Source organism: Peromyscus eremicus, chromosome 6 (assembly GCF_949786415.1).
Source record: "Peromyscus eremicus chromosome 6, PerEre_H2_v1, whole genome shotgun sequence".
NCBI lineage: Eukaryota > Metazoa > Chordata > Mammalia > Rodentia > Cricetidae > Peromyscus > Peromyscus eremicus.
Genome location: NC_081421.1, coordinates 100,974,758 through 101,000,434, shown reverse-complemented (window position 1 = coordinate 101,000,434; position 25,677 = coordinate 100,974,758). Strand labels below are relative to the sequence as shown.

At 43.0% G+C, this 25,677-nt stretch overlaps 1 protein-coding gene across 1 annotated transcript; it reads left to right on the top strand.

Moving 5' to 3' along the window:
• The first annotated feature begins 1,244 nt into the window (after positions 1–1,244).
• Positions 1,245–21,178, top strand: Lrit3 (leucine rich repeat, Ig-like and transmembrane domains 3). The gene is made up of 4 exons (XM_059265008.1): positions 1,245–1,360; positions 4,820–5,292; positions 17,811–18,116; positions 20,031–21,178. The coding sequence occupies exons 1-4, from the start codon at positions 1,245–1,247 to the stop codon at positions 21,176–21,178; spliced, it is 2,043 nt and encodes a 680-aa protein (XP_059120991.1).
• Positions 21,179–25,677: the final 4,499 nt, after the last annotated feature.

Here is a 25,677-nt window from a genome sequence, read left to right as displayed (position 1 = left end):
TGGCAGGCTTCTTGTTATCTAATCTTTTCTCAAGTTTAAACTTGATGGACAGAATTATATACTACAAAGATTAAATCTTTTTATTATTGTCGTGAACTTCATTTATTTTGTGTGTAGAGGTAGATATTAAATTAGGTTAGATTTCATCCCCTGCAGCAGGGCATAGTAGTGCAGGCTTTTAATCCCAGCAGAAGCAGATGGATTTCTGTGAGTTCAAAGCCAGCCTGGTCTACATAGCGAGACAATGTCTCAAAAATTATTTTGTTGCTAAATATTGCTAAAAGACATGCCAATTGACCTTCTGTGTTTCTTCTTTAGATGGCGTCCATGTATCAGACTGACATCCAATTTGTTATGTACTGAGGATGACTTTGGAATGTGATCCTCCTGCCTTCATCTCTTAAATGCTGAAACTATAGGCACATCCCCCCATACCCAGTTTTATGTGGCTGGAGACTGGACCCAGACCTTTGTTCATACCAGGCGAGCACTCTTCCAACTGAGCTGCATCTCCAGCCCTGGGCTCTTCTTTAAGTAGGATTTTGGTGCTCCAAACTTGGAATAAAATATAGTTTTGAACAGAAATAGTTACCTTCGTTAGAAATGAACATGCTTAGGAAAATCATGTGCCTACAGAGATGATCTTGGAGAGACTCAAGACATACTGTCACTGCAGTCATAGCCCTGACGCATCAGGAGTGGATTAAAGAGTCTTCATATAATGACATGGGCTTCACTTCTTTGGCTTTGGGAGATGGACAGAACGGGGCAACACTGGTAACTGTATTTGAAGCAAATTTGAAGTCAAGTCACACTTGCTGGTGAAGATGCAAGAAGTAAAAGAGACGATGAATATATAAAAAAAACTACTGAAAATTTTAGTTTAGACCAACATACTGAGTTCTTTTAAACACTGGGTGTGTTTTTAAGCTATAGTGACAGTTCCATCTATAGGAAAGGCACCTGATTAAGGGTTTCCTTGTGAATCTAGACATGGGCGGCTATTGAAATTGTCCTGAAGGGTTTGATTTTCATTTTCGAAGCAAGTGTGTTACCTGGCTGAGCCCGTATTCAAAGGCTGGGTGCATTGATCCCCTGCAAGACACTTGAAGGTTAAGTAACGCAGATCTCGACTAATCTGGTTAAGCTGCTGATGCTAAATGTCGGCTGGCATCCCAGCACACCAGCTTCTACATGCTCTTGATTTGCCACTTACCTTTTGTTCAGATAGCCACTTTGGAGCGATGTGGCTCTTTGCATGTCTGTGCCTTGTGCTTAGTTTTCTGGGAGGAGTGAGCTGTACCTGTCCCTCTGAGTGCACCTGTGATTATCACGGCAGAAATGACGGCTCAGGATCAAGGTATGCCCCTCTCTTTGCTACTAAGTATTCTGATTGTCCTGGTGAAAAGGACCCCAACAAACCAGTCTGATTTTATAAAAGCAATTTTTTAAATTAAAAATCAGGGGAAGTTTAGATTCTACGAGATTAGGTTCAGTTGTTATTAGCTGGTTGCCCACTGCCCTGTTATTTTTATCATGAACAACAGAAGCCTCAGAAGGCTCTCTGAAACTTCAAAAGTACTTTCTGCTTGCAAAAATATTTATTACACTCATATGCACAACACACCCCTTGGAGAGCAATGCTCAGTGTGGGGTGGGCTGGTGGGATGGGATGGGATGGGGTGGGGAGCAGGCTTGTTGCAGAAAGTACAAGAGAGCGAGGCTGAGTAGGAGCTGCAAGCTTATCCATGCTCTCCACTATCAGGGTTTCCCATTTCACCTGGGAATAGTTTACACTGTCAATTTGGTAGTAGGAAGGACAAGAGTGAAGTTGGTGAGGTTAATAATTTTTTTTTTTATTTGAGTGGAATTTACCAAAGTAAAGGTGTTTGGGAAATACCACCTGTTGCAGATATTGTAGGCCCTCATAGAAGTTATTAATCCTTTACATTGATTTAACGTAGGAAGAATTATAATTCATTTATGATGCATATGAATTCTTTTCCATGTAGGCAAATGCAAAACAGAGCTCTTGTTAGCCGGGCACAGTAGACTCTGGTTTTCTGAAAGTATTTACTAAAAATTAAATGGATTCTTGGGATTTTGATAGTTGAAATAAACAATGAGTTTCTGAAACAAAATTTAATAGAATAATAACACAACTTTAATCAAATAATAATTAGAGCTGAGGTGTAGCTCAATGGTACAGCACTGCCTGGCATGTCTAAGGACAGGAGTCTGATATCCAGCACAGCAATGCTTATGATGATGATGATGGTGGTGTTGGTGATGATGAAGATGATGATGGTGATGATGATGGTGATGATGGTGGTGGTGATGATGATGGTGATGATGGTGGTGGTGATGATGATGGTGATGATGGTGATGGTGGTGATGGTGATGATGATGATGGCGATGATGATGGTGATGATAACAATGGTGGTGGTGATGATGGTGATGAAGATGATGGTGATGATGGTGGTGGTGATGATGATGGTGGTGGTGATGGTGGTGATGATGGTGATGATGGTGGTGATGGTGGTGATGATGATGATGGTGGTGATGATAAGAATGTTAATACTCACCAACCTGGGCTAGAGAGTGAGTTCCAGGAAAGGCGCAAAGCTACACAGAGAAACCCTGTCTTGAAAAAACAAAAAACAAAAAACAAAATGTTAATACTTCTAAAATGTATTTGTGAATAGTTTTACTTAGCTGACTCTTGGTACCCTTTTGAGACATTCCCTGAGAAGTAAAATGCAACGACAAGAACACACACAGAGCCTGTTTTCCCAGAGACTCATGGTACTCGATGACCAGGCCAGGGAACTAATTAGAAAATTGTCAGAATGTTTCCTTCTCGGTGGTGGCCCCGCCATGGTGGGTTTTACAAAAGCCACAGAACATTATGCCCACCGAGACCCACCCGCAAAGGATTCTACTCAGTACCTGTCAAGGGTAAGCGAGGAAACAAAACTGCAAGGGACAATGTCTGCCTCGTCCTGGGTCTCAGCACCCCGTGATGCAGCCACTGAGCTAACCAAGGTGCTGTGGCTCCAGCTGGGGACCCAGCTTCTTCCTACAATAGCACATTGAAATGCCTACTTAAGGAGCAGAAACGCTATCATTCTGCTGCAAAGCGACTCCGAAACTTGTGATAGAGAGGTCAAACTAAAAAGTAGCCCAGAGACCATTCGTGGTTCCCTGTGGTCTTCTAAAGGGACAGAAGGGAGGTGCTGCTGCCAAGGCCTCGTGGCTCTCTACTGTCTTCTCCTGTTTACACTGTGGGCTACTTTTCTTTCTTTCCTCCTTCCTTCCTTCCTTCCTTCCTTCCTTCCTTCCTTCCTTTCTTTCTTAATTCACGGGCTTGCTGCGATGTGGTTCCAGGATGGTCATTTTATTGTTATGCATCCCAATTTGAATGTTATTTTCTTTTCAAAACTGCTTATTCACTTTAAGCATTTCAGATGGGTGTAGAGGATAAGCAGGTAGTTTTTCAGACTGGAACAAATCTAAGATTTGAGATCCCTCCCATTTAAACCCACACACAGGACAGTTTTTTTTTTTCTACTCTATTTTATTCATGCTAATAAACAAATTCACAGCATGGTTTGTTCAAGGGCTCTTCAGTCAGTCACTGCCAACAGAAATACATTTTGTTTCTGGTCTACTCTTTAGGCAAAAAGCAATTTATGGACATTTGCTGCCCCTCCCCCAGAAGTGGTTCTCTCATAAAAGGATCAATTATGATTCTTAAAAAAAAAAGACAGATTCTCATATAGCCCAGGCTAGCTTGAAAGTCTCTATACCTCAGGATACCTCAAATGTCTGATCCTCCTGCCTCTGTCTCCTGACTTTTGTGATTACAGGTATGAGCCATGCCTGGTTTATTGTGTGCTGGGGATCTAACTCAGGACATGGTGAATGCTAGGCAAACACTTTATAACCATAAATCCCCCCAATTTATGGTTTTCAGGGGATTCTTTTAAAATTGACTGTTTCTTTCTTTTTTTTTTGGTTTTTTGAGACAGGGTTTCTCTGTGTAGCTTTACGCCTCTCCTGGAACTCACTTGGTAGCCCAGGCTGGCCTCGAACTCACAGAGATCCGCCTGGCTCTGCCTCCCGAGTGCTGGGATTAAAGGCGTGCGCCACCACCGCCCGGCTCTAAATTGACTGTTTCTTAAAGAGGTTCACTCACTTAGGAGTTGGACAGAAGTGGGTTTGCAAGGTAGTTTTATAGCATCCCACTAGCTGGATGACATTGAGAAGTCATCTACCATTGGTGGGCACAAATTATTTTAGATGTTTAACAGGTTCTTGGTAATAGCAGCAATGTTGACCGAGCACTTACATGCTAGGAAGACAGAATTTTACATCCGTTGAAATCAATCATCATAATATGACGATGGGACTGTGATTCTGGTGAAGTGGCATTCCCTGGCCACAGAGAAGGCAGCAGAGCTCAGCTTTATTCTGTCACCTAGTATCTGTCTCTTTGGACAGGTGTTATGAGCATGAAAGACCCTCCATAAATATCCATTGAACTCCATGAAATTGCTCATATTTGATCAATTTTTACTGTGAAAATGGCCATTTGGTATGGTTCAATTTAATGGTTACCATATTATGATAATGATGAGGAAGGAGATGATGATGATGATGATGATGTGACATTATTAATAAATAGGTTTTCCAGACTAAACAAATACTTTGTCAGAAACTAGTAGGGAATGAAAAACTGATACATGTTTCAAATAAGGCTGTATTTTACAATGAGTCTTGGAGAGTAGATCATCTTGCATTGCTCTTGTGACCCTAGGTCAGTGTTGTGTAACGACCTGGATATGAATGAAGTTCCTACGAACTTCCCGGTGGACACTGTGAAGCTTCGGATAGAGAAGACTGTGGTGCGAAGGATCCCCTCAGAGGCCTTCTACTACCTGGTGGAGCTGCAGTACCTCTGGCTGACGTACAACTCGGTGGCCAGTGTGGAGTCCAGCAGCTTTTATAACCTGAAGCAGCTGCATGAGCTGCGTTTGGACGGGAATGCCCTGACGGCTTTCCCATGGGGGTCTCTGCTGGACACGCCCCACCTGCGGACACTGGACTTGCACAATAACAGGATAGCCAGCGTGCCAAACGAGGTGGTCAGATATCTGAAGAACCTTACCTACTTGGATTTGTCAAGCAACAGACTAGCCACACTGCCACCAGATTTTCTGGACAGCTGGTCCCATTTAGCTGTGACACCTTCCAGAAGCCTGGATCTTCCACTGAGAAGAATTATTCTTGGTAAGCTCACAAGCTTCTGGGCATCCTATGTGTAGGTACCTTGTTATGCATGGTTTTAGGTGTGTGTGTGTGTGTGTGTGTATGTGTGTGTGTAAAACTGAGGATTGTAGCAGTACTTTCTCATTGGGACCGCCAGCCCACAAATAACAACAGAGACTTATTACTCATTATGAAAGTTTGGCCTTTAACTTAGACTTGTTCCCAACTAGCTCTTATAACTCAAATTAACCTACTTTTATTAATCTACCTTCTGCCACATGGCTCAATTACCTCTGCTCTGTACTGCATGTTGGACTTCTTCAGAGTCTCGCTGGCATAATCTGAGCACCTAGATTCCTCCTCCTCTTCTTCTCTCTCTCCACGGAAATTCCATCTATCCTCTCCTGCCCGAGCTATTGGCCATTCAGTTCTTTATTATACCAATTAGAAGGCACCTTCCACAGAGACACTTCTTTATAGTATACACAAATATTCCACAACATTTCTCCCTTTTTGTCTAAATAAAAAGGAAAGGATTTAGGCCAGGTGGTGGTGGCATACACCTTTAATCTCAGCACTTGGGAGGCAGAGTCAGATGGATCTCTGTGAGTTCAAAGCCAGCCTGGTCTACCGAGTGAGATCCAGGACAGGCCAAAACTACACAGAGAAACCCTGTCTTGAAAAAAAGCAAAAAAAAAAAAAAAAAAAAAAGGAAAGGATTTAACTTTAACACAGTAAAACTGTATATAGTAAGAATAATTAACAATTAGTATTGTCTAAATGAAAAGGAAAGGTTTTAACTCTAACATAATAAAACTATATACAATAAGGATTATTACCAGGTAAGAATTACATTCACAATGTTCAGTCTATTTATATTTGGCAAATTTGGAGAAAGTATCATATTATCTATCCTATCTTAGTGAGTCCAAAGTTTTATACCTAAGCTGCTTTCTATCATAACTTATATTACCATCCTAATTATCTTTTTAGACTTTAAAACATCTTCTTAGATAAACAACTTAAGTTTTTATGTTTCTTAACCTTATAAACTTTACATCTCTTTTGTAAGTTTCTCTTTTGAATTTGGTAATAAAATGATATAACTATCTAATCTTTAACTCCCATCAGAGACCTGAGAAGGATATATTACCTGAGTAAACAGGAAGTGCAGAGCAAACAACTTCCAAAACTATAGAAATGACAGAGACAGCTGGCTGCCTGGATAGTCACCCAAGATTCCTCTGCAATGTTGGGGCATCAATCTTTGGCCTACAGGCCTAGAATATCTGACAGACTTTTTTTGTGAAGCAGGAATTTTGAAAGACTGTCCTACCTTGTCTTGACAAAGTTCAGCAGTCACCTTCTTTTGTGTCCTGCTTGTCCAATTGGACAGCATACTGTCAGTAGTTGAGGCAAGGGGAGTTTCTTGCCCAAATGGCTAGCCTTGCCACAATAAGGGCAAACTCCATATGGAGGTTCTTCAGTGCTCATCATCCTTTTTTGAAGGAAATTGGTGCTGTGAGGAACAGACGTGTCTCACTGTCATGAAAAGCCTTGTGTTATTAAAACATCTTAAAATGCCATATTCTGTAGGTCTCTGATGTATTTGAAGACCATTTATCTATCTAAAATATATCTGTTTGACCTTGAAAATATACTTAACATGGCCACAATTTGATTGTTAGATGACTAACTACTAACCTGTATTTCTTAATTATCTTAAATCGTTTATAATAATAGCTCTCAAGGACTAGAAATTTACATTACATTGTTAAATGAGCTGCATGGATACAATACATTAAACAAGAGTAAAAACATATATACAGTATAACAAAAATAACCTTAAATCAATCTACAAAAATCCATACCAATGTAAAATATTTAAGACAAGTAGTTGCTTTTTTGGTTTAAAAGTAGATTCAATAATCTACCCTTTTATACTATCATTTCTATATCTCCCTTTTTCTTTTCATAATGAGATACCTGAATCTAATCTCCTTTGCTCAGCTTTCTCCCTGACCATGACCACCAACAACTTTAACCAATCCCACTAAACAATGATAAACACCCATAATCCATTGAATGACCAAAAACCACCACCCCACCTCTTGGGAATGTGGGCGTTGTGTTCTTAAATTACTTCCGGTTGTTGGGGTGATGGCATCTTTAAGGGACCCTGAGAAAACGGAGATAATGATTAAGTCCTGGGAGAGCTAGCTGTTGTCCAGTCTCAGTGTGATGGGAAAGTGCAGAGCTTATCTGAAGTCCTGGCCTAGTAGTCTATGAGGCTGGACCATCTTAGCTAACCACCTTGAAAGTGTCCTGAGCAGTTTGTAGTCCAAAGCAGATCTTCGAGTGGTGTTTGTCAGCTTAGTGGCATTACCACAATCCAAATGGATTCATCATTGTGGGGCCCCATCATCTTCTTAGGGACCTCAAAGATCACTGTCAGGAATGGTCATGGGTCACTGAAGAAAACTTAAACATTTTAAATTGTCATATGCAGCAGATCTCAGAGAGGTTAAAGGACCACAATCTATCAATACACCTGGGGTATACAAACTTAATTCCTAATTACCTGCTTCAGACTCAAGCCTGAAATCATGTATAGGAAGCTAGATGAAGCCTATTTCTAGAATTAGTTAGTACTTTATATGACCATTAATATCATAACAGAAAATTTAAACATATATACAACAATCTTATAAGTTTAGAGATAATATTTATACCTTAAGAAAAGTTTTAAAGAGTCAAAATAAAATGGTGCCAGATGAAGCATTTATCTAATTATTCTTTTATCAGTAAATACTTGGGACTCAGATATCAGGGTAAAAACCTAATTGATAAGAGAAGCGGTGGAAAGAAGTGACCAGTGACCTCCTCTCTCCCTCCTTCCTCAATCCAAAAGGGCCAAGCCTCTTTCTAAGCCCCTCCTTACTACTTCCTGTGTTTCTCTTCCAAAACCTCTATGGCTAATTTTGGTCAGCTAATAGCTAGCTCCACCATCTGATTCAAGGTAAGCTTTATCGTCAGTCAGGTGGTTAGCTATCGTCAGAGTGAGATCAAAATATCCCACAAGAGAGGATCTAACCTAGGGCCTTGCACCTGCTAAATATATAAGCATATATTCCTGAGCCTCAGCCCCTATCCTGAATTCAGTTAATCTACACCTACTTACCTACTTTTCCTATAAGATGTAATGTCTGTGCATGTGAGTACATGTATGTGCAAACCTTCCCTTTCTGAAGTTGCCTTGTCACAGTAATAGAAAAGGAACCAATGTAGAAGATCAGTACCAAGAGCAGCTTGTTGCTGTGATAAACCTGATGGTGTGGTTTGCAGACGTTGGGCATCAGTTTGCAGGACTGCCCAACACTGTTGGAGCCCAGATGATTCTATCAGGAGTCTTAGATGCTGGATGTTGAGCTGTGGCTCACATATACAGCCACTCTCAAAATAAAGAGATGGAATATTTATAAATGAATGAATGATTGAATCAACCATAACATCCCACCCCTCATTTTCATCTCATAATGCAAATGCTTTGAGTTCATATCTAAAAAGTCTCCCAAGTTGTTAACAGTCCTAACATTGTTCCAAAATCCACAGACTCTTCTGAGACTTCAGACAATCTCTTAAATGTGGGCCACATGTTAAACATAAAAAAATTACATGCTTATAATAGCCAGTTGCATGGAGTAAACACTCTTATTCCAGTGGAGAAATAAAGACATAGTAAAGAAAGACATATAGGGCCAAAGCAAGACCAAAGCTTGGGAGGGTAGATCTTGCACATCCAGCTCCTGGGGCTGCAATTGCTGCTGGTAATAGATGGAGGTTCTACAGATGCCTACTCTTCTGGGCTTGGGTCTAAACTTGTGGTAGGGACCATGTTATAACACATAACAGATAAAGACCCAAGGCACAGTCAACACTTGCCCCAACTCACGCACCACACGGTGGGGAAGCTGGGGTAGGACCCGTGCCTCTTCCCATTCCTCTGTGACATAGTATGGAATGTATGCTCATTTGGCTGCCCTTTTTACATTGTGTGTTTATTTAATTAAAAGGAAAAAAAAATAGGGACAAAATTTCAGCTGCTCTCTCTCATCTATGTGAGTAAAACCACCAACTTAGGACATTGTAATGTGTTGATAAAACCCCAAACTAGAGTCATGTGGGTAAACATTTAAATTAACTATGGAATTCGAGTTAAAGATTTTAATACAAGTAAATTTCCAACCAGCAAGTATTTCCACAGGCACATATGTAAAGACAGCCACTGTTTACCTTAGAGGGGAAAACTCATAGTTGGAGGGGGCACCAAATGCTTTATTCAGGGTTTTTTCATTGCTACTTAAACTTGCTCACTTGTAAACAGAATGGAATTTGCCTGAAGGGCAGTGGCAGCCTGAATATTTCCACAGATTTTCCCGAAGGCATTAATTCAGTCCAACAACCATTTTCCAGAGTCTATGAATACACTCTGCCTTCTTGCCAGGTCACACCAGCCTGGGGAGGTAGGTTTATATTTATCACCACTCTCTTTAACAGCTGAGAAGGAGGCACAATCAGCTCTCAAATTCATAGTTCATCTCCAAAGACATCATTTGTCTTTTGTAAGCTTCTTTTTTAAATTGAGGGACTGAGATATGCTTTGTACATTGTGAAATACAAGATCTGATGTATACAGTTCGCTAAATTCTTACAAATGCATACCCTTGAAAATGATACCTTCATCAAGATGGGGAATTTTCCATCACCCAAAACGGCCATTACCTTGATCTCTTGTGCCACTTCCCAGTGACACTCCTATGTTGGGTAGCCCTTCTGTTGATTTCCATCACCTGCTCTAGCGTGCTACGGGAATGATGTCCTGTAACATACATGCTACGGGAATGATGTCCTGTAACATACATGCTTGTGCCTGGCTTCTTCACCTCAGCAGCTTGCTTCAAGGCATGTCATCTCACCTGTCAGCCATTTCTTAGTGCAGAGTTTCACTGTGTGAACCAGTTATTCCGCCTGTCTCTGATTGTTGGATGCATTGACTCTTTCCAGTTTGGGATTTTATGAATTTGACTCTATTTATATACTCTCATACAAAGGGTTTTTTTTGTGTGTGGTGTATAGTTTTCTTTCTCTTGAATAAGTTCCTAAGATCAACATTGCTGTGCTAAAGGATCACGGAACATGTAGGTTTTAAAGAAACTGCTCATGTCCCAAAGGGGAGATATAGCACTATGCATGGTCCCTAGCCCTGTGTGACAGCCTGGGTGTTCCATATCCTCCCCAACACTTTGCAGTGCTGAGCCTTTCCATTTCAGCTCCTCTGGGGAGTCAGCAGACCAATCAGGGAGCTGAATCATTTTGCTTTACTCTAGTGACTAATGATGTCAACTAGGTTGCCATTTTCTCCCCAGCCACTTGTACATAATCCTCCACAAACTGTCTGTTCAGGTCTTTTGCCTATTTTTAAGGGTCATTTTCCATTTTTCTTTACTGCTGAATGTGTATCTTTAATCAGTTATAAACACTTTCTTTAATTTTGGCTTACCTATTCATCTTTTACATAGTGTATTTGGTAGGAATGATTTAAACTTTGGTAACATGTGACTTATTATTATTTTACCCTTAGTACTTTCTGAGAACCATTTAAGAAACATGCACCCACCACCAGATCACAGAGGGACTCTGCTTTCTTTATAGGCAGAATCTTTAGGACTATGACCCACCTCAAAACAGTCTCTGTATGTGACGCAAAGCAGGAGTTGCGGTTTATTATTTTCTAGACGTCTGGTTGTTCTAACAAACATCATTTGCCGGCGGGCGAGGCTTTCCCTTCCCATTGTGTGGCTGCACAGCAGTCCCCACAAAGCTAAACAAGGCCTCAGCTTTGCTGGGAAGGGTTAGAGTTTGCAGAGTAAGCTTTGCTTAAGAATCTCTCTCTGCTTTCCCAAACACACACACACACACACACACACACACACACACACACACTCGCACACACGCAAAGAGCCTATGTGACCCAGCTGTTCTGATGCATGAAAAACAGTGAATTTCTCTCTCTGAAAGGTGAAGCAGCACTCAGTGGCCCCATCCGAGAGTAGTCATAAAACAAATTAATTCGTGCAAATCACTGTGGTTGTGACTGGTGTATTCCCTTCAAAGAATGTGAGCAATAGTTTAACCTTGGTGACTTTTTGTACCTTTGTCCCCATGAGGAAAAACACAAGGTGGATGAGTGAACGCCATTGGCTCTTGTAAAACTATGTGTATTCCCATCTTAAAAATGGTACCTTTGACCTTCAATGTTTCAAAACTGGAGCAAACAGGCTTCATGTTTTTAAGGAATTTAAAAATCTGTCCTCTTGGTTATATAGCTTTTATATGTAACCAGTAGAGTTGGTTTTTGATCTTTTCATAGCTGACATATTTTAATAGTTTTAAAGTATGAATGCAACTGTTAGTGTATAGACACTCGTACTGCGGATAGATACTGCTGCTTTGACGTTTTTACTTAAAGATAATAATAACACAGCCACCACCCACGGATGTAGATGTTTTTGGTTGACAGAGATAAATTACGGTAGAAGGCTTATTAGATTAGGAGGCTAAAGAAATGTGGGGTTACCTGGGACGCTAAGCAACTTAAGAAGTCAAAGTAGTAATCCCTCTGTGCTTTAGTCTCTTCTGGTGTGGGATCAGAAACGCAATGTCTTCCCAAGGTCACAAGAGCGGAGTGTGGTGTGAGTCACAGCAAGCTAGAATTCTGGATGTTGTAAGATCCAGGCACGTGTTCAAATCCTGCCCGCCCAGTTGCGTAACTTTAGACAGGCTTCCTCTCCTTCCTGAGCCCTGGTTTGCCTTTCGTTAGGAGGGTCGTGGGGCTGTGAGAACTGAGGCTGCTTGGTGTCCTCATTGGACAGTTTGCTGTGCTCGGCTTTCCGAATGTCTGAGGGCACAAGTGAGAACCGACGCTCCCTTCTATTCTGAAGTGAGAACTGATGCTCCCTTCTATTCTGAAGTGAGAACCGATGCTCCCTTCTATTCTGCGCTCTTTGTCAAGATTTCTGTTAAAGAAAAATCTTTGTAGAGATAAGACCCCTCCCAGAGCAAATGCTCATTGCCTGTATAACAAAGATAATTATTCTCTACATAGCTGTGATGATCAGACCTTCAACTCTGGCCAAAGTTCCATAACACAGTGGCAGGCTGGCTTGTCCAGACTGAGAGGTTTCCCAGGGTGTGGTTCTCAATGCGGAAAGTCAGTAAAATCCTGGGCAAACTGGGATGGGTCACTCATCATGGGCTGGGGTCAAATCTTGGTGCTTTTACAGTGCTTGACAAGTGCAATATTTGACGTGTGGGAAAATGTCCGGCATTGCCAGCCAAGGAATTTTTAAAGAAAAGTACTCCACACATAACTGTTATAGGAAATGGTGACTTTGATCTGTCAGGCAGATTAAACATCCATCTCAAAGTCAAATAATGAAATAGCTGGGGCTTGAGAGGCAACTCAGTGGTTAAAAGCTCCAGCAGAGGACCTGAATCCAGTTCCCAGATCCCGTATTGGGCAGCTCACAATTGTCTGCTCCTCAGTTCCAGGTGACCTGATGCCTCCAGCCTCTGTGCACAGCTGCACACATATGATGCACATACGCTCACACAGTCACACACTCAGAAGTTTAAAAACAGGTACTGACTGTGGTGAGCATAGAGTTTTATACATTGAATGCTGGCCCAAACTGATTGATCTAAAACATAATGCTCTTCATATTTTATGTCAATATGAATACCGTATATATTATCTCTTATCTTTTCTCCACCACTAAGGCGGGTGTACATGTGTGCCACTCTGAATCTTTGGATGTCACATGTTGCTTCTCACATTCTTTGGCACGGTGACAGCATAGACATAGTGGAAAGCACTTGACTTGTTACATCTGCCCACCTCTTGTCCTTCTCACTAGTGTCCTAGCTCTTAAATTAGTGAGCAGGTCCATGACTGGACGTTCACTCTGAGACCTGACCAGTTGTGACGGGGGAGCCATATATCTGTGTCACTGACTTATTACTAATCACAGTCCGTGCTTCTGGAATTCCAGTCGACTTCTAACCTTTTGTGATTTTTACAAATTTCTGACACTGTGTATACCAACGAATCCAATAAATTTGCTCAACTGTGTAGGTCAGAGTGAAAAAGGTCCAAATATCATTTGTTAAAAGGGAGGGGTGTTGGGGATTGAACCCAGGGCCTTGCACATGCTAAGCAAGTGTTCTATCACCAAGCCGCATCTCCAGGCTAGCTCTTTTTTCAGTGATCATATATTAATTGTGACATTGTCAAGCATACATACAATGTATTTTAATCAAATCCATCCCTGTGTGATCATCTCTACTCACCACTCCTTCATATCTCCTTCCATATCCTCAACAGTCTTCCTTTTACCTTCATATCCTTTTTCCCCTCCTTCTACAAGAAAGCATGATGTTTGTTTTTCTGAATCTGGATTTTTGGATCAATACGATGAGCTCCAGTTTCATCCATTTTTCTGAAAATGATAATTTCACTCTTCTATTAGTGTGATAAAACATCATGACCAAAAGCAAGTTGGGGTGGAAAGGGTTTGTTTCATCCTGTGCTTCCAGGTGACAGTCCTAGGCAGGAACTCAAGCCAGGCAGGAACCTGGAGGCAGGAACTAAAGCAGAGGAAGAATGCTGCTTACTCAGTTGCTCCTCATGGTGTGCTTGTTAAGCCCGCTTGTACCATCTAGTACAAGTATACCACCTGCCCAGGGGTGGCCCCGCCCACCCTGAGCTGGGTCCTCCCACACCAGTCCTCAATCAAGAAAACACCCTACAGACTTGCCTACAGGCATTTTCTAAGGAGGCATTTTCTCAAGAGTCCTTCTTCCCAGACGACCCTAACGTGTGCCAAGTTGATGTAAAACTAGACAGCCACACCGAATAAAGCTCCGTTGTGTGTATATGGCACAGCTTCCTTGTCCATTCATCTCTTGATGGACGCCTCGGCTGAGGTCTTAACTTGCCTGTGTGAATGGTAGCATGAAAAACCTGGGATGCAGATATCTACAGCAAGCTGACTTTGATTTTGAAGGGGGGGGGGATATATGTTCAGAGGTAGCATCGTATGTTAGTTCTATTTTTAATTTTTGTGAGACAGAGTCTCAGCTGTCTTGGAACATATAATCCTTGTGACTCAGTGCTGGCACTACAGGCATGGGCTACCACACTATCTTTTGAGGAAAGTACATACTGATTTTTGTAGTAGCTGTGCTAATTTATATTCCCACCAATAGCATATGCGAGGCCTTCCTCTCCGGCATTCTCCCAGAATTCATACTGTCTTGTCTTCCTCTCCTCTCTTCCCTTTCCTTTACCTCCTGTCTTCTCCCCTCCCCCCTCTCTCCCTCACTTCTTCCCTTCCTTCCCTCCTCACACTGGGAATTGAACTTAGGGTGGCGAGCCTGGCAGGCACCTGCAAGGCTTCCCTCAGCAGGCTGCATCCCAAGTCCTCTGCTTTCTTACTGTTAGTCATTCTGACAGGAGTGAGATGGACTCTCAATTTCAATCCGCATTTCCATGATGACTAAGGATAGGAAATATTTTTCATATGTTTATTGACCATTGATACTTCTTTGCTTGGAAAGTGTTCAGATCATTTGCCAACTTACTGATTAGATTGTTTGTGTTTGTGCTGTTTACTTCTTTGAGTTCTTCATGAATTCTGGTTACTCACCCCATGTTGGGTGAGTGACTGCATAGACTTTTCTCTCATTCTGTCAGTTGGTTGTCTCTTTGCTGCTAACTGCTTCCTTGCTGTACAGAACCTTTTAATTTGATAGAATGCCATTTGTCGGTTCTTGCTATTACTTAAGGTATTAAAATCCTATTCAGAAATTCATTGTTTCTGCTTATATCTTGACATGTTTCATCTGGTAGCATCTTAGTTTCAGGTCTTATATTAAAGGTCTTTGGTTTTGGAATGGTTTTTGTACAGACTGATGCAGAAAGGTTATTTTAGAGGTTTTCTAGTTTACCAAATCATAATATTTAATTTTTCCTAAATCTCCTTTATTCTAATTAAGTGCATTTTTCCTGTGTAAATCTGTGGCAGAATAGTTGCCATTATTTACACTCTGGGAGAGGTTACTGCATGTTGTATAACGTTGTAGAGCTTTTGAGAATTAGAATTTCAGCCTAGGTATTAAGTCTCATAGCCACACTCAGTTGTTCAATATAAGAAAGAAACCAAGAAGTTCGCTTACAGCATACAACCAGGGGAAGGAGCCAATATTAAAAGGAAAGGGTGCAAATTAACATTCATTAGCGGACTAGTCACAGATTCACAGGATTTAACGTAAGAGGGAAGAACTCAAGGTTATTTACTCCAAGGAGAAAAACAAACTTCTCAAATACGAGATTAAAAAGTAACCACTGTAGCTAGAGTTTTCCTGCCGGGCCCACAGTCAGGACAAATCTCTCTCACCTGCCAGTCCCACAGCCGGTCAGACCCAACCAAGTAAACACAGAGACTTATATTGGTTACAAACTGTATGGCCGTGGCAGGCTTCTTGCTAACTGTTCTTATAGCTTAAATTAATCCATTTCTATAAATCTATACCTTGCCACGTGGCTCATGGCTTACCGGCATCTTCACATGCTGTTTGTCATCATGGCGGCTGACAGTGTGTCTCTGACTCAGCCTTCCACTTCCCAGCTTTATTCTCCTCCTTGTCCCACCTATACTTCCTGCCTAGCCAATGGCCAATCAGTGTTTTATTTATTGACCAATCAGAGCAACACATTTGCCATACAGACCATCCCACAGCAAATCAGTCCAGGCAGAAGAAGGAGCCCTCACGGCCTGCTGTCACAGTTCCCGTGAAAACATAGCCCAGAAATGGACAGTTCCTCGTCCAGCACTGAGAGACTCCCCTAAATCACAGTTCTCTGTTTTCTTCTCAGCCCAGGTGCCATGCTCTCAGTAAAGCTGTAACTACAAGTCTCCAAGGTCAGCCTTGTCTCAAGCTTATGTTGCAGGAAAGTATCTTCAATGACATTTGTCCGAGGGTACGTTCTAAAGAACCTTCCTGGGTCTCTCCAAGACTTTCAAAGTCTCGCTATGGGTTGTTTTTTTGCTCTGAATGCCTTTCTTAATTTGGTAATTTTGGAGAGGCTGGGAATGAGCCCAATGACTCTGGCTCTTTTATATTGAAGGGTTCTTCGGCTGTGGCCCCCTTTACTAGCAAGAAGCCCCCTCCCCAGCACCAGCTTCTGTGGTTTTTTCTGGGCATTCCCTTAGGTAGAGAACATTCGGTACATACTCATGCTTTCTACTCTTCACTCTCACCCCTGATGACAATGCCACTGAGCTTTCTGCCACGCTGCAGCACGATCTTTCTTCTCCCTTCTGATAACTGTACACTCCGCTTCCTTTGAGCTCTCAGTGGCAGGCTCCTTTGAGCCAAACGACGTCAGCTCACAGTTCCCAAGGCTGAGGTAGACACCGAAGGAGCTTAGCGCAGGAAATCTTCAGCCTCTATTGAAAGGTTTCTGTATCCCGAAATTGAGTTTCTCCGCCGATGCAATAAATCAGATCAGGCTGAATTAAAAGCCCGGGTTTAATCTGAGCAAAGCATTCCTGGGTGGTCTCGGGAAGAGGGGAAACCATGAGGCAAGTCCATGGGCCAGACCTTAAATGCCCTTAAATACCCTGGAGGTGTGGTCTGGAACATCTCAGGAGGAGGAGCCACTTGGTGGGCTTTCTCAGGGGCAGAGTCTGGAGAGAGGGGGGTAGGGGAAGATGGGACTTCCACCTAAACATCTATGTCCCTTGCAGCTGGTGCCTCTTGCACTGAGATTTTGGGCACATCACCTTGGTAGCCACCATGTATGACATCCATGCAATATCACTTTCTGGTCTTCTCTTTTCCTATTGCTGGTTCAGCCGCACTAGCCTCATTTTACTTCAGTATGTCTTCAAGTTACACAAACCCACGGAGCATTCCAGGCTGAGCTGGGCAGCTCTTAGTACCGTATGATGTGCTGGAAGGTACTTTCTGAGCACTCCAGGACTATGCGTCTCTCTATCCCTGTACTTAACGGCATTCTCTGGTACCTGGGTTCAAATCTTGGCTCAGATAATGATGAGCTATGTGATGTCGGTCCAGATTTTGGCTCCTCTGCGCCTGGGTTTCTTCACCTCTAAAATGGAAATAATAGCAATACCAACTTCCTCACAGGGTCCTTGAGATTAAATGACACAAAGGTTAGTGTTTGGAGTGGGGGGTCAGGAAATACTAGTCATGAGCATTAACAAGAAGAGGATTGCTCATTGAGATTGCTGGTTTCTAGGGCACAGTGGACGTGCAGGTGACCGGACTTTGTCCCTCCCAGAACTTCATGTGTTAGGGAGATAGTGTGTCAACCTTCTGTCACCAGACAAGCCGTGCTGCAAACTGAATTCCTCAGGATGACCCTCACTGTCCCTTTTCTCTGTGTGCTGTAGGTTTACAGGACAACCCTTGGTTCTGTGACTGTCACATTTCCAGACTGATTGAGTTGTCGAAAGTCGCTGACCATGCTGTTATACTTCTCGATCCTCTGATGGTCTGCAGTGAACCCGAGCGCCTGGAAGGAATCTTGTTTCAGAGGGCGGAGCTGGAACAGTGTCTGAAGCCCTCAGTGATGACCTCGGCTACCAAAATCACGTCTGCTCTGGGTAGTAACGTTCTGCTGAGGTGTGATGCCACTGGCTACCCTACCCCACAGCTGATGTGGACCAGATCCGACAGCTCACCAGTTAATCATACAGGTATAATTAGTATTCAGGCATGAACAAGTTCACAAAAATCTGGATTTCATCTCATGTTTTTTGTGCAGTTTTTTAAATTTTATTTTATTTTCATTTTTTCAAGACAAGGTTTCTCTGGCCACTAGCTCTGTAGACCAGGCTGGCCTCAAACCCAGAGATCTGCCTGCCTCTGCCTCAGAGTGCTTGGATTAAAGGCATGTGCCTCCACACCTGGCTTCTTTGTGCATATTTTAAATGGCTGGTTAATTCTCTTAATGTCAAGACTTATAGTGTTGTTTTTGTTTTCAGTGGTGGGAACTGAGCCCAGGACCTTATGTATGCTAGGCAAGTGCTCTGCCAGCAAAGTTACACCTTTAGCCTACAAATTCAAATGAGATTTTGTTCAGTGCTTAGACTCAAACCCAGGGCTTTGTGTACTATAGTCGTAGTTGTCCGGACACAAGGGATTTCAAGACTACATTTTATTGATCAATATTTTCTCACTTTGTATAAATACTTAGAAAAAAGTTAGATTTTCTTCCCTTATGTAGAAACTGCATGTAGAAGTAAATAGATGATCGCCACCAAGGCTTTGGTCTTGTCCTGTTACCTTGGGTACACCCGCTTTAAAGTGCAAAACCTTGGGAACATTTTTAAAAAGGCTTTCATATTGAACAACTCCATTTAAATACTAAATTATGCAGAGAGCTTACTTTGGAGCAGAAATATAATTTTTAGAAATATTAATTATATAGACATTTCAAACCCTGTGATGATCAAGTCCAGGCTTTGGTCCACTTAAGTAAAGATAGGATTAGTCTTGGGACTCTTACAATAAAATTATGATTGAGGTTAAAAAAATAAAAATTGATGGAATAGAGAAGTTAAGGTCTAATATTCCTGTAGATTGCTAGCAGATGGCCCACAGTTTAAGCTACTGACTTCACATCCGGGCTATTGGTACCCTGCTTTATGTAATACTATCCTTCAGGAAGCTTCTGTCTTGATTTCAGATAAAATTTTAGTGTTTAGCAAATAAATACTGCAATTTTCTGCATATTTCTATATATTATTCTGCAAACAAGTAAGCTTATAATTCTCTAGTTTATCTGAGTTTAATATGGGATGGATGACAGCCAGGCAGTGGTGGCACATGACTTTAATCCCAGCACTCAGGAGGCAGAGGCAGGCAGATCTCCGAGTTCAAGGCCAGCCTGGTCTACAGAGCAAGTTCCAGGATAACCAGGGTTCACAGAGAAACCCTGTCTCAAAAAACAAACAAACAAAAAGGGATGAATGGTTTGGAATAGAAGCCATAAGTTCCCTATGACCAACAATGGCCTCTGGTGCCTAGTGGGCATGTGCGTAGATGGATTAAATTACAATGAGAAAACATCTTGAGAAATAGTTAAGTAAAGTCTTGTTGTTGTGGTGGTTTTGGTTTTGGTTTTGTTTGTTTGTTTTCTGTGTAGCCCTGAGTAGAGTCTCATGCTAAACATTTTATAGATTCACCATCGAAATTAGGAGGCAGCTTTTAAAATTAATTTTCTGATCTTCTTGTTTCATAAATGCAGAGATATGGGTCTGCACTTACCAGTTTCCTTGTGTACAATGCAAGCTGCTTGGGAGACAAACGTTTACTATGACCTGGATCTCCTGATTTCCATCCCCACACACCCGGATCTCCTGATTTCCATCCCCACACACTTTTAAACAATCATTTCCTGAACAGACAGACCCCACAGCACTCGGCAGGTCCCAGACTTGGTATGAACAATTTTCAGCACCATTACCTTCCAGCAAGAGCATCCAAAGTGCCCTTTCCCCAAACTGTGTGAGAGGGACGTGTACAGAATCTCTTTCCCTCCTAGTTGGTGGGATTGCTCCAAATTGTCCTTTTTTCCCCTCATAGAATACTCCTCTGTTTTCTTCTAGTAATTCAGGAGTCTCCAGGAGAAGGAGTCAGATGGTCCATCATCAGCTTGACCGGCATCTCCCACAAGGATGCTGGGGATTACAGGTGTAAAGCCAAAAATCTAGCCGGGACATCAGAAGCTGTGGTTTCGGTGACTGTTGTTGGTGATGTTACGACCACCCTAGTACCGGACACTACAGGAAGGAGCCCTGGAGAGCACCCCGAACAGGATCCCCACCCAGGAGCAGGAAGATCAACACCTCTACCTAAGTCGTGGTTGTCGCCCGGGCTCTCTTCTACTGCGTCCTATTCCACCCCCTCGACTGCTCTATCTACATCGACATCGCCTCCTTCTTCCTTCTCTTTGCCTCCTGTCTTCTCTGTCGCCTCGGCAACCACAAGTGTCAAAACCAGCAGCTCAGAAAGCACTGTCAGGATGAGCCACCAGCCCTTCCTGCTCCACCCCAGCCGCGGCGGGAAAAGCAGCCCAAAGCTGGAGAAGAATGGAGGTAAGTTTCCTCCAGTCAGTGCAAGTAAGAAAGAGGAGTTGGCGTTGTTGGACCAGGCAATGCCCACGGAAACAAATGCCACTATAGACAACCTCAGGGTGGCCAGCGAAACGGGAGTGAGTGTGACTTTGACATGGAACACCACCACACGGGGATCTGCTGTGACTGTGCTGTATTCCAAGTACGGAGAGAAGGACCTGCTGCCAGTGAATGCAGACTACGGCAAGAACCAGGCCACCATAGATGGCCTGGAACCCGGCAGTCAGTATATAGCATGTGTCTGTCCCAAAGGAGCGGCTCCCCGGAAGGACCAGTGTCTCATGTTTTCTACCAACAGAGCGGAAGAACGTGACTCACAGTGGTCACTCCTGATCGTGGTGACCAGTACTGCCTGTGTTATAGTCGTGCCCCTCATTTGTTTTTTATTATATAAAGTCTGCAAACTGCAATGCACATCAGACGCTTTCTGGGAAGATGATTTGGCAAAAGAGACCTATATCCAGTTTGAGACCCTGTCGCCCAGATCACAGAGTATAGGAGAGCTGTGGACACGGAGGCACAAAGACGATGCAGAGAAGTTGCTGCTGTGTTCTCGGACAAGTGTGGACTCTCAGGTGAACTACAGAAGCGAAGGCTGTAGACCAGAATATTATTGCTGAGGTTTTGCAGGTGAGAGGAATGTGAGCAAAGAAGTGAGGGCTTCAGGCTGTCGTAGACCCTCTGCTGGATGGCTTTTGAGCAGACTTTCATATCATCTGTGAGAATCACAAATGAGTTTTTGATGTATTTTTTTTGCCGGAGCTGAGGACCGAACCCAGGGCCCTGTGCTTGCTAGGCAAGCGCTCTACCACTGAGCTAAATCCCCAACTCCTTGATGTATTTTTTTAATTTAGTTGAGGAACATCTCAATTAAAACAACAAATGACCTTGATTTTTATTACACAAATGACATCCATATAAATAATTTTGAGTGGTATTTAATAAGCTTATAATAATTTTAGGACAATTTAGTTCCTAAAATAAGTTGACAAGAAAATGCTTACGATAGGTAAACTCTGCATTTAAAAAAGAGTATATTTTGATCTGTGAGGAAATGCTAGCATAACCAGCTAAGCCTGGTGGCCCTGACTGTTCAAAGTGCTTTAGGGGGTTTGCTGTGGGCATTCGCCGCTGCTGCCTGGTGCGTGAACACGAGACCCGAATGAAGTTTGTGTCCACAAATAGCTTTTTCTATCTCATTCTTTGAAGTCAGATATTGGTCAACTTAAGTACAAAAAGTGGAACATAACAAACACAAAACTTCTGTAGAACTAGGGTTTGTATTTTAACATGGTACCCAGTGGTTGTATTTTCAACATGGTCGATGGACTGCATGGGTCTCGTGATGTGTTAATCTAAGAACAATCTCCTTCATTTCTTTCCACCTCCCCCGTTACCTCACCATCTCCCTTCCCTTCCCCTTCTTCATCTTCTAAGGGGCAGAGGATGCCCAGCAGCCAAAGGACTCTAAGCTCAGCTGTCTTCTGCCTCGGTGTTTGTACTCTCTGGGTAGAGAGAAGGCCTTTGATACTTCTTTTCTGTTGTTGTTGAGGCATAGTGGTTTGCTCCTTTGTGTTTCTTTTTTCATTTGTATGGGGGTTGGTGTTTTCCCTGAACACACATCTGAGGACCTCCTGTGTGCCCAGTGCCCTCAGAAGACAGAAGTGGGCCTCAGGTTCCCTGGGACCAGAGATTAAACAACTCATTCATTGCTGTGTGATGAATGGATCAAAAAAAGAGAAGAAAGAAAATAAATAAATAAAAATACACAAGCAGGAAGACAGTTCTCAAACTCCCTCTATACTGCTGGTTTCAGGCCAACAACAAACTGGGTAAAGTCACGGTAACACAAGGATGCTGGAAAGCAAGAAAGCTAGCCAGTCCCCAAGAAAGAGAAAGAGGCCAAGAGCCCTAGTGAACAGAGATTCAAAAGCAGAAGTACAGACATCCATCAAAAAGATTATCTGCCGTGACTGAGTTGGCAGTCACGGAGATGCCGGGCTAGTTAAGCACATGCAAGTCAGTAAATGTAATTGTCTCACTCGGGGTTTCCGTGGCTGTGATGGAACACCCTGAGCAAAGCAACTTGGTCAGAAAGGGGGTTGTTTGGCTCACACTTCCACATCACAGTTCATCACCAAAGGACGTCAGGACAGGAACTCAAACACAACAGGAACCTGGAGGCAGGGGCTGATGCAGAGGCCATGGAGGAGTGCTGCTTACTGGCTTGCTCACCAAGGCTTGCTCACTCTGCTTTCTTATAGAACCCAAGGCCACCAGCCCAGAGGTGGTACATAGGCCTTCCCACAACAATCACTAATTAAGAAAATGTCCTACAGCTCAGTCTTATGGAGGCATTTTCTCAATTAAGGCTCCTTCCTCTCTGATGACTCTAGCTTGTGTCAAGTTGACATAAAACTAGCCAGCACAGTAATGAACCACAAAATGGACTGAAAGACAATGTCCAAAAGGGCATTTTAAGATTTTGAAAGAGAAATGTCAGTGGATTCACTTGGTCAAAAAAAAAAATTTTTTTTTAGTTAAAAAAAATCAGGGAAATTAGAGTAGGGCCATGAACACATGGGATAAAGACTTCATAAATGCTGTTTAGTTTTTTTTTTTAATAATCTTTTTACAAGTATTGTACACATCGTAAGAGTGGTGTGTAGTGTGGCTATGAAGATTGATGAAGGGCATAGTGTGCAGCCCAGCATTTCGGAGGACTGACATTGTCACTTAGCACTATTTTGCATCCTGGCCTGGGGATATCGGGAGACAGGGCTACTTCACTCCAGGCCTAGTCATGAACTGTGGGAAAGAGCTAGCCTTCACAAGAAGTTCTATTCGGTTTACGAAGGAAGCACTTGGTAAGTAATATGGCTGAAAACAGACGTGAGGAAGAGAAGCATCCATCAAACTCTGAGAATGTTCTCTGGACTGTGATTTCCTAGTCTGTGTCATCTACTCTTTGAAGGAGTGTGGCCATGCCGCCAGCATGTGGTCCCTATCCACCTTATACAGCACTTCCAGAATGAACTGTTAACCAAGACTGACCTTTGATGATTGCCCAAAGGAGAGAAGCTGGCCTGTGGCAAGCTAGCCAACACTTAGACCTGAAAACTGGTAAGAAGAGGGGATTTGGGACTTAAATGAATGATGACCTCCATTCCCAAGGGAGGACTGAGAAAGTGACTGGTGGCCAGATGTGGTCGAAAACCTTGGTGCTGCCCCACAGACTGCTCCACAGTGGGCCTGGAGGGTGTTCTTCATTATGTCCTTTACTGCCTTCTGAACATACTTCTGTGTGCCTCTGTTGTGGAGGCTGCCACCAGGCAAAACCTGCCAAAGTTATTCTTGAGTTTGTCCAGGCTCTTGGGAAGATGGACGGGGCTCTGATGAGGAGGAAAAATCTGGAAGCACTGAGTGCCACATGATATGTCTCCAGTTCCAGATGTGTAGAGGAGCATCTCACTTAGAAGTTCCTTGGAACCATGATGCCAGGTAGCAAAGTAAGGCTAAGGGGCAGCTTCTCTTTGGGGAGCTTGACAGTTGTCCACCAACAGAGGGACTCTCCACAGACTCCTGGATTAAACCCAGTAGCAGAATCACAATATCATGAACTAAAAGGATGTGACTGTAGTCCTCTGCCCTTCCGGGTACTGTCTCGGTGAGGCAGCATGATCTGTTAAGGGGCATGTCAAGCCCTGTGACACCTGCTGGGGTTAGATGGCAGCAGTCCCTGAGCAACATGCCCAAGTCCTTCTGCCAAGTAGATTGAGGGCTTTGAAATAATAATCCCAGGTTTGCTCAGTCACCATGCCACAGACAGGACCCAGGCATTGCCCATCACAGTCAAGCTCTCAACTGCCACCGCCACATTGTCCTACACAGCACCTGGCTTGGCTGGTTGGGTACCTCTCGTGTGACTGCCCCTGGAGAAGCATGGCTGTTCTGTCTTGGTTACTGTCTTTCACTTCTATCTACAATCTCACCCACCCTTTGGGTTCCCTCGACATCCCTTGGTGTGGCTAGAAATCCTGCCAATGATCCGACTCGCAGGTGCACAGTGAGGGCGGTCGTAGAAGAAACCATTACATCAAACTCTCTGTTCCCTGTGCAGTGAAGATTTTGAGGCATAGGATAGATTTCTAAAGTTGTGTCAGGAGTCCTGAAATATTCTGAGAAGCAAGTTCTGATAAAATTTATTTTGTAGAAGATACATGTTGGCTTTTAATGTACTACATCCTAGAAATTATAAGTAGCTGGAGAATTAAAAGTTATTGATTCTAAACATCTCCTTGTTATAAAGAAAAAAGAATTTTTGTTTAGACTCTAAAACTTCCCAAGGTTTGTAAGTTCCCCATTTTCCCTCCTCTTTGCCTTTATCTTTCTCTTTGCCTTTCCCCTCCCTTTTCTGTTTTCCCCCATCCCCTCCCCTCCCCTCCCCTCTCCTCCCCTCCCCTCCCCTCCCCTCCCCTCTCCTTCACTCCCCATTCCCTCCCCTCTCCTCTCCTTCCCTCACCATTCCCTCCCCTCCCCTCCCTTCTCCTCCCCTCCCCTCCCCTCCCCTTCCCTCCCCGTTCCCTCCCCTCCCCTCCCCTTCTCTTCCTTTCCCTTCCCTCCTATGTATCCTTCCTTGGTGCTCTCACCGCTGAGTGCATTGTCTAATGAGCTAAAGCTTTTTTAGTATTCATTGTTAGGATTTTAAAAATAATTTTTATGAGTAATTTTGTTAAATTTATGTTAGATTAACTTATTTTAACTTAAAAGGTCAATAAACTTTTATTTATTTGCTATGATACAGGTGTCATTCAATTTTGTCATCATGATTTTTTGAAGATTCAGATAGTCAATTATGCACACTGTATTAGCAATTCTATTGCTGTGGGAGAGTGTTACAGACTTCTGAGCCCACCAGTGGGTGTGGATCTGGCACCAAGATTACACAAAGACAGTTTGTCCACACAGGAGGCCTGGAACATCAGACTTGGTATATTACTGATTTCCTTCAAAATCAAGTCCAGCCTGGAGTTGATTTTGACCATCAAGGCAAAGCTGGTTGGGGGTGTGGGCTCAGGAGGCTGGGAAAAAGCCCTGGGTTATCCTCAGCTCAGTGTTA

What these genes read in the sequence shown, in the direction of transcription:
- Lrit3 (XM_059265008.1), top strand. Translation starts at nt 1,245, where the DNA reads ATGTGGCTCTTTGCATGTCTGTGCCTTGTGCTTAGTTTTCTGGGAGGA. An exon ending in AATGACGGCTCAGGATCAAG is followed by an intron (nt 1,361 to 4,819) that starts GTATGCCCCTCT and finishes TTGTGACCCTAG; the next exon opens with GTCAGTGTTGTGTAACGACC. An exon ending in ACTGAGAAGAATTATTCTTG is followed by an intron (nt 5,293 to 17,810) that starts GTAAGCTCACAA and finishes TGTGTGCTGTAG; the next exon opens with GTTTACAGGACAACCCTTGG.